The following is a 9,365-nucleotide window of genomic DNA, read 5'->3' as shown; positions in this document are numbered from 1 at the left end:
AGTTTTCTATGTTCTTATTTAAAAGCAGAGCAAGAAAACGGATCAATATTCTTTAACCTTTTTCAACTGTGATTCCATCTTCAGACACTCCTCTTTCTTCTGCTCCAAAGCAATTTCTAGAGTCTTAAGCCGTGAGTCCTTTTTCAGTCCTGAGGAAGCCAGGGACGAGGCGTGTTCTTTCAGATCCAAGAGTGAAGCCTAAAAGAAGCAACGCATATCTAGAATAAACACTATTAACCAAATGGAGACTGAACTTCTTAAATTTATTTTCCTGGTGGTTTCTAGTTTCTTTCCATTACCATATACTGACATATTTCCAAGAACACGAAATATAAAATAGCAGTATTACCTCTGGCTTTCAAGTCCTAACTGAAACAAAATGAATCCCCAAGAAAGGCCAACTGAATAGTGACTTAAGGAGTTCTAGCAATACCTATCCATTCTCACAAAGTAAATGGAAGAAGGTCAAGCTCTGTGGATATAAGCAGTCAGCCTTAGTGGCTACACTGATTTTTCTCTTTTAAAAGAAATATTCTATTAGAAACTTCAATTTCTATACATTTTCCTAAAGGTATTAGAAAGAAAACCCTGAGAATGTCCCTAAAGCTCATGATTATCTGATCATGAGGCATTAGGCACTTTTGCTGTTCAGGTGGCATACACGAGGTTCTCCAGAAGTGAGATGGAAATGTATGAAGGCACCTATCTGGTCAAGAGTTGGGTAAGGTTTTCCTGCTGGTGTTGAGGTGATCCCTAAGAGTGGCTGTAAACAGACTCCTCCTAGTGCATATTCCCTCCATCTGTCACCTTTCTTACCACTGGCACAATAATTCTCCAAACGTACCTGGAGAAGTTCTATTATTTTGGAATCTACAAAGTGTCATTAACAAGTAAGAAACCAACTCCTAATGGCTGGAAGAGGCAGGAGGTAAGGCTTAGGAAATGAATCTTTCCATCTAAGCTTCCTGAAACAGCCTTGGCTCTAAGAAGAGTCTGTAAACCTTCCATCAGACCCTTTTCTGCACGCGTTATGTTCACACCGACAACATACACACAGGGCACTGACTAAGCATCCGCGGGGGGTGATCCCGACCTCTTTCTCTGAGAGGTCGCCCTGCAGCACGCTGACTTTCTCTTTCAGGTCTTTAAGGTCTTTCTTGTAGTTGTCAATTTCCTCCTGCTTTTCCCGCTCATCTCGGTCGCGCTGCTCCTTCAAGCGTTCAATCGTCCGCTCCTGTTAAGAGAAGACATCAGTGCATAGAAAATTCCTTTCTACTTCTACCTCATGACTACAATTCAGTTCTGAGCTCATGCAGTTTCACACTTCCATCCTCCACTTAAAAAAGACAGTGATAGGTCATTAATAATTTACTTTTTAAAGAATTCATCCTTCCTGCCTATCTTGCTATAACATACATCTGGCTTTGTTCTTTTGATTCCCTTAGGTTTCTTTCCCAATAATCTTAATTAGTATTAGACACCACTAAAGTATTCTTTCGAATAATCTTGTTTATTCAATTCCCAAGTAACAAAAAACTTACATGTATATATACCCTAAGTACCAAATATTTCTTCTCTATATATAACTCATATGTTTCTACAAAGCAATGGAAACAATTTCTACACCAAAGAGGAGGAGGTTGGAGAGATTATGATTTGTTGAGCTTAAAGCATCAAGAAAGATAAAGAAAAAAGAAACCATTAAAACTTCTGTCAACAGATACTCAGGAAGTTTGAAAGCTGAAGCAATTTAAGTATATTTCTGGGTATTATTTCTGAATAGATTTGGGGATCAAGCCATGATCCCTGTGAAGGCAGCTTGAAGCATTCTGCATCCAAGAGGCTTAAGGAACAGTAACTGTATTCCTTAAATTAAAAAAAAAAAAAATTCCAATTAAAATGCCCCACCAAGAGTCTTTAAACCTTTTCCAAGACATTAACACTTGTCACACCGGGCTACTTCTTTATTTACTCAATCATACCTGAAAAAACTAGGTTTGCTCACAAAGCAAAACGAAATGGCAAGGCCACAACTTGAAAAACAGCCAGTACATTGTATTAAAAACTAAAGCCCGTGAGGACAAGAGGTCCCAGTGTGGCCCAGTGAGAGGACCAATGATGCCCCTCAATGGTCAGTGTCTGCCATGCCCACTTGACAATTCAGGCTGATCATACAAACCCAAGGGGCGCTTCTGAGAGAGCAGCACTGACACACTACACTACCAGGGGTGATGCAGACAGCTCGCGGGAAGCTGCTATGCAGCACGGGGAGCTCAGCTCGCGCGCTGTGCTGACCCAGGGGGCGGGTGGGGAGGCTCAAGGGGGAGGAAGTATACGTATACATTTAGCTCATTCACTTTGTTGCACAGCAGAAACTAATACAACACTGTAAAGCAATTATACTCCAATCGTATAATTAAAATATTATTCAAATAAAAAAAAGTTTGTCTTCAGAAGACAGTCAACAGGTACACATGGCTGATTCTCTAAAAACTTTAGCCCCTGCCCTCCAGTATGGACTCCACCCTGCCCAGTAACAGATGCTTAAACCACCAACAATAAAATGGATCTTCTTTCCCTCACACTATCAGCAGTAGGGGCAGCTCTTCTCCCTTCTGCCAAAGCGACTTCCTCTGTCTTCTCCACCCGTCTCATCACCCGAGTGACTTCTGGATTCACGAGGAGACGGACAAAGTGTGTGTGTGTGAGGAATCTGGGCTGGTCACCTACCTTCTCGGCAAGGGCCTCCTCCAGAGTGGTCAAAGCGGTGTCGGTGTTGGTGGTGTCCGCCTGCAAGGACTTGACTCGCTCCTTCAAGCTGCTCATCTGCTTTTCCTTATCTCTAAGCTGCTCTTGGAGGTTTTCAATCTGAGTTGTGAATAAAAATCATTTTAAGTTGGAAACAGACAGGTCAGGGTTGTTTGTGAGTGTGTGTTCTGTAGAAATAATTTAATCCTAAGGGTTTTAGAATTTCATGCAAACCTTTAAGCTGAGAATTTATAGCTGAGAAAGAGAAATCACACACATTGGCAGGGGGGCGGGGAGTTAATGGGCACACATGTAGAGTCATGACTCTCAAGAAGTAACTAGGGAGAAAAGAACGCACATACAGGGATGGGGAGAAGGAGAAGACCTAAAGAGCCATGAGCAGTAACTGGATTACTCCCCAGCAATGGTGTGGATGCCCAGAGGGACTCCTCTAAAAAGTGCTGGAGGAGGGCAGGGAATGGACCAGCGGGACAGTAGAAAAACAAACCAGCGTGTAAAGGAGCAACTGTTCTTAAGTGATAGTGTTCCAGTTAGATCTTTTATATCACCTTTTATCTAAACAGCAAGGATTTTCAATGAAATTTATTATTGTAGTTACTGATTCTTTCAGACACACTTACACAATTCATTTAATCGAAACAAGTAGTGCTGGATTCTCTACTATGCCAGGTGTGGATGACACAAAGAGAAGTGAACAGACCCATTTCCATTAGAAGGTGGGAAGAGGACTCTCTGAAGCTGAACCCAGGACATGGACATGGGTAGACAGACGGGAGCGATGAGGGACTTTTAAGCAAAGAAATGGTCTGGTCAAGTTCTCTGTTTCAGACTGATTAGTTCTGATGCCTGTGGAGAAGATATCTAAGGCGACTTATGTAGAGACATGACAAAAATTAGAGGAGACCGTGTCAATGCAGGTAACAGAGCTTGGAAACTAAATGAGCTAAGAGAGATGGAAAAGACGGGATGGGCTTGTGAACGTGTGGAAACAGCATGTTATCAGTAAGGAGACAAGTGTAGGTACAGTGAAAAAACAGTAAGAAAAGATATGGAGGAACTCAGATGTTCTTGATAAGCTAAAGGAAAATAATGAATAAGGCCACTCCTAAAACTCATAAACGTCATTCTTTTGTTCAGCATATATTTGCGCTCTTGCTACAGGATAGGCACTTTTCCAGGTGTTGAGAATTAATTAAAACAGACAACCCCGTCCTCAAAGAGCTTATATCCTACCTACATGGTAGACAGTCGATGAATAAATAAAATGAACACAGTACTCAGGACAGCGGGTAAGTCCTATAGAGAAAAATGAAGCAGGAGAATACAATAGTCCTGTGTTCTTGAACTAGTTGGTTTATCTCACACAGCTTTCAAAAAGCAACATGTCTTACCCCCATGAACAAGATGACCACAGTCTATACTCCTCCATACATGAACATATTACATTTACACACATACACACTGCATTCTTTTGTCTATCTACACTTTTATCACATTTATCTCCATTAGTCCATCTATCTGTACATTATAACGCTAATCTCCAACCACAGTCATTCATTTCATGCACATCTCCACAAGTAGACTGAATCCAACTTCTCTACATTATAACGCTAATCTCCAACCACAGTCATTCATTTTATATACATCTCCACAAGTAGACTGAATCCGACTTCTCTACATTGTAATGCTAATCTCCAACCACAGTCATTCACTTCATGCACATCTCCACAAGCAGACTGAATCCGACTTCTCCACCCCAGTTTTGTACCTTTGTATCTGGCACACGTCATGTCCATGATAAATCTGGCTCATTAATCAGTAAATAATATATAATCTTTGACTTTTATAAACTGTATTTAGGCATACACATAAAACTTTTGCCAAGAAAGGAACTACAAAAGAACCCTAGATCCAACCTTAAGATAATTTCCTACATCAACTTAATACTGTATTATAAGCTCTTTAAGGGTCTGCTTCATTCCAAAGGGGGAAGAAAAGCAAAGGCCCCTTTCTAGAGTCAATGAAAATTTCATAGCAGAAGAAATAAGCTAAGCAAAAAAGATTTGGTGAATTAGGTGAACTTATCAATAGGAGACCATGAATACTGTAAAGCTTGGATTTTTACTCTTTAACAAGGAAATAATCCTACAGGTCAACCATTGAAACTGGTTCCAGCCTTTTCAATGCCAATAAAGTCTAAAGCTTACTGTCTGAGAAAAGAATATCACGTATGAAGAAGTATTAGTTCCCTTTAGTTTAATCAGACCTTCCTACTGGAATCTCATATGGATCAATATTTAGGTAAACCCACAACCTCTAAAGAGTTTTGCCACTTAAAAATCTAGCACACCATAAACACACAGAATGCAATGCCCTAGTGTTTACATGTTTAACCAGCTGTGCACCTAATTCTAGTTGCTAACATATAAATCCTACTCAAATAAAAAGATACAATCAGGTCGATTAGATTTTCTCACCAAGAAAGCTAACGTATAAACCCTAATCAAATAAAAAGATACGATCATGGTGTCGATTAGACTTTCTTACCAAGAAAGAGCAGTACAACAGCTTTTCTTACAAAATGAAATTTCCCAAAACCAACCAAGTTTTATGTATAACAAAACAAGAGGTCTCTTTTATGAGCCTGTCTAATATACAAACAGCCCTTACATGCGTAATAAGGATAAGTACCCTTCGTTCTCCTCCGTTATCAACATCTAAGAAATTAAAACATTAACTGTTAACAACTTCACTTGTATAATTTATATGTAGTCCAATTATTAAAGGAATCCATTTATTCTCTGCTGGTAAAAACAAACAAACAAACAAACAAACCTTTCCTGATATACTCGGGTATAGAAGCTGCTAAACTAGGTAAAATCCCCTTTAACAAGTTCCCCCTAAGCTGCTTTCTTATTCAATCACTCAGCTGTCTAAACAGATTGTTGAGTTGGAGGGAAGGAAAAGGATGGCTATTCTTGGACTCCTATTTACTTCTAAAGAGCAGAAATAAACATTCCATAGTGACAGGAACCGACAAAATGAAAAAAGGGCAGTGGACACTAAAACTGCCTTCTTTGGGCAAGTTGCCATCAGTGAGGAAGACTTGGAACAGACTTGAAACAGATGCAGATACGTGCAAACTAGCTGCACAGGCATTAAACAAACTCCCTCCTGTGCGGGAGGAGGGTGTATACAAAACATTTTTAGTTATCCAGCAGCGGGATGGACAATAGTTAATCCTACTAAGAACTCCTCTTATATATCATTGCTTTCTTTGTTGTTATTTAGTTGCTAAGTCCTGTCTGACTCTTTGTGACCCCATGGACTGTACATAGCCTGCCAGGCTCCCCAGTCCAGGGAACTCTGTAGGCAAGAATACTGGAGTGGGTAGCCATGCCCTTCTCTGGGGGATCTTCTCGACCCAGGGATCGAACCCAGGTCTCAAGCACTGCAGGCAGATTCTTTACTGTCTTAGCACCAGGGAAGCTGTGGACCTGATGATTAATGGAGAGGTCCAATTAGGTAATACAAACAGCCTAATAGCATAGGAAAGAACAATGAAGAATTCAAGACGGAAATATTTTTAAAATAATTATTTAGAGAAAAAAGACATTTTCCTTAAAATGATCCCTCTAATTAGAGTATATCCCTGGTAACTGGGCTGGAAAGAAAAGAGAAATAATATACCTATTACACTACATAGAGCCTTTCTTTTCCTTATACAATTTTTATTTTACAAAGAGAGAGGAAAATTGATGGAGGAAGAAGACTGATGTCGAATGCAGGCCGCACGTAAATCCATCGATCTGCACAACAGCTCCATATTGGCACAGATTTCTTAACATCTTTTGTTTTGGTTTTTATCAGCATTTCCAGTTGTCAGAAACTATCATGTTTCAACATGGGTGATTTATTCCTACTCGAGTGGAACTGATTACTCTGCCAGGCCCTAATCACTGAGCGAAGGTAGAGGAGACTTTCTATAGGTTGTAGTACTAAGGACAAGAAATCCCCCAATACTTCTCGCAGCCACCTACCTACTCTGAGCATCATTTGAAGGAAAAGAATTTTTCAATGATGCCTCCACACTTATTCTAAGCAGTCATCAGTGTCAAATTTATTGTGTGAAGTAGGTTCAGGAATCTTAGGCTCTTCCTTTCTTTTTTTAATCATGTATCTACTTGGTGCTCTTCTCAGACATTAATTATCAGCATATCCTGGGTTTATTCTAATTATCCTTCTGTACCTGTATTTACTAGGTTTCCATGGTAGCTCAGTGGTAAAGAATCCCCCTGCCAATGCAGGAGACGCAGTTTCAATCCCTGGGTTGGGAAGATCTCCTGCAGTAGGAAATGATAACCTACTCCAATATTCCTGCCTGGAGAATTCCATGGACAGAGGAGCCTGGTGGGCTACAGTTCATGGAGTTGTGAAGAGTCAGACACAACTGAGCAACTGAGCACATGAACACAGGAACCCTTGTATCCCAACCTGTTTGTTTCACAAATTCTGGGTATTTTGAAGCAAGAGTTCAATGATGACCTTAAGGTATGTCTCACATTCCAGTCCACACAAATGAGCCATGGGCATTTTTACATGAAGAGCACCAACTGCTTTCATAAGAAAAGTTAAAAACCATTAATCGGTGGCATTCTATTCAAATACCCACAATACTGCCTACAGTGAATAGTCACTTCACTTAGAACTGCCTGCTTAGCTGCTGTGTCAGAGTCTGGTCTGGCTGGGATGCTGGGAGGACAGAACGACAGGAATCACAGGTCCTCACTATACGCAACCGAAACCCAAGAACCTCATCAAATTTAGGGAATTTTTCTTGGTCAACTTGAATGATTTTTCTAAGCTGAAAAACCCCTGTAGGAAAAGAAAAAGCGTTAGGAGATAAAAGTAAGGAGGTCTAGCAATCACAGGAAGATGAAACAGACAAAGAACAAAATACTTGTCTGATGCTAGAAGCTATTTTCTGGTGAGGGTACACATCGGTGTGGCAGAGAGAAGGAAGGGCACAGACAGTGATTTCATCAAAGTCTGATTTCATATTAACTTCTTCAGGCGGTTAATTATTTCAGCTTCTCAACTAGAGTTGACAGGCACCTAGGCATCTATCCAAATAGGGATTCCCACAGGTGAGAAGGCAATGCAAGTTAATTCATGTCAAATGAGAAGCAGTTTTAAGCAGAATATTAACTGTGCTTTGAAACTTTGATCAAGCGTTGTTGTTGTTGTTTTCAAATCCTTTATCCCTTTCCAGATACCTATCTATGTCTTTATACGCTGACTAGTTCCTCCTACGAGGTCTCCTGAGAGACTACTAAGAATAACCTTTGTCCCGAAAGGAACCTGACCCTTTCATATTGACTTGTCAATTACCATTTTTCAAGTTTAAAATGTATATTCGGTCAAAACAGAATTCAGGACACTGCAAACTAGAGCCTGCAAGAATCTGAGGATATTAATATGGCACACGATCAACCAAAAAAGGACCCATTCCATAAATCCTCAAATTATTTACTAAGCTGCTCAAAAGTCCAAAGAAATGATGTTTTAATAAGGGTCAAGATTACTTCTATGTTGTACAAAGCATTACAGCATAAGCCTCTGAATGGTTCTTATTTACATTATGCCTTAGCCACTGAAAATACAGAATTTATCCAAAGGCCACGTTCTCTCAGGTCTGCCCTTAGTGCCTCCACAATAACGCCGGTACAACAGGGCTCCACATTTCCCCAGGTGAAAAATACAAAGCTCTTTAAAAACATATCCACACTTATCCCAGGAATGCAAGACTGATTCAACATACAAAAATCAATCAACAGAACAGTCAGACATGACTGAGCACACACATAGATGCTGCTGACAAAAACGAAGTTAAATCAGACTTTGCAAGTTCAACCATCTACCCTCCTCAAAGTTTTACTTGAAAAGGTGAGGGGGGGAAAAAGTTACATAAGCAAAGTAAATCCACATGGAGCACACTCCCCAGGAGAAATACCACCGTCAATCAGACTTCATTGACTATGTATTGTTTTTTCAATAAAATACTGTAAGAATTTAGCTATATATATTTTCCACTGAGAAAAAAAAATTAACATTTTAAAAAAATAAGTAAAAGAAAGAAAAGGGAAATCCTAATGCCTAAGTATATTAAGCTTTCAACTTAAATGCAATTAGGGCCTGACCTTGTCCTCTTCTAACCTAGCTAATAGCTTGTGACTTTAAAACAATATTTAGAAAACACTGCAAGTAATTCTTATTAAAAATCATTCTTGCTGTTTAGTCTCTGAGTCGTGTCCAACTCTTTTGTGACCCCATGGACTGTAGCCCCTGCAGGCTCCTGTGTCCATGGAATTTCCCAGCCAAGAATACAGGAGTGGGTTGCCATTTCCTTCTCCAGGGGATCTTTCCAACCCAGGGATGGGACCCACATCTCCTGCATTGGCAGGTGGATTCTTCACCACTGAGCCACCAGGCAAGCCCTTGTTAAAGACAAGGCAGCACAATTTTTAAAATATTAATTTTCCCAGAATAAATTAGTAAATGTTGTTTTCAATGATAAAACATATCTTTCCATTTTA

General features: G+C 39.9%; 1 protein-coding gene across 7 annotated transcripts in view; it reads right to left on the bottom strand.

Moving 5' to 3' along the window:
• The window catches only part of ERC1 (ELKS/RAB6-interacting/CAST family member 1), a 267,938-nt gene that overhangs the window by 162,399 nt on the left and 96,174 nt on the right, over positions 1-9,365 (bottom strand). For all 7 annotated transcript variants that reach the window (XM_010845037.1, XM_010845040.1, XM_010845042.1 and 4 more), the window contains 3 exons: positions 2,731-2,868; positions 1,094-1,234; positions 58-198 (listed from right to left, as the gene is read on the bottom strand). In XM_010845037.1, the coding sequence (XP_010843339.1) occupies positions 58-198; positions 1,094-1,234; positions 2,731-2,868 (420 nt within the window). The remainder of the gene's footprint in view (positions 1-57; positions 199-1,093; positions 1,235-2,730; positions 2,869-9,365) is intronic.

Source organism: Bison bison, unplaced genomic scaffold, assembly GCF_000754665.1.
Source record: "Bison bison bison isolate TAMUID 2011002044 unplaced genomic scaffold, Bison_UMD1.0 scf7180017864213, whole genome shotgun sequence".
Classification (NCBI taxonomy): Eukaryota; Metazoa; Chordata; class Mammalia; order Artiodactyla; family Bovidae; genus Bison; species Bison bison.
This window is presented reverse-complemented; position numbering and strand designations above follow the sequence as displayed.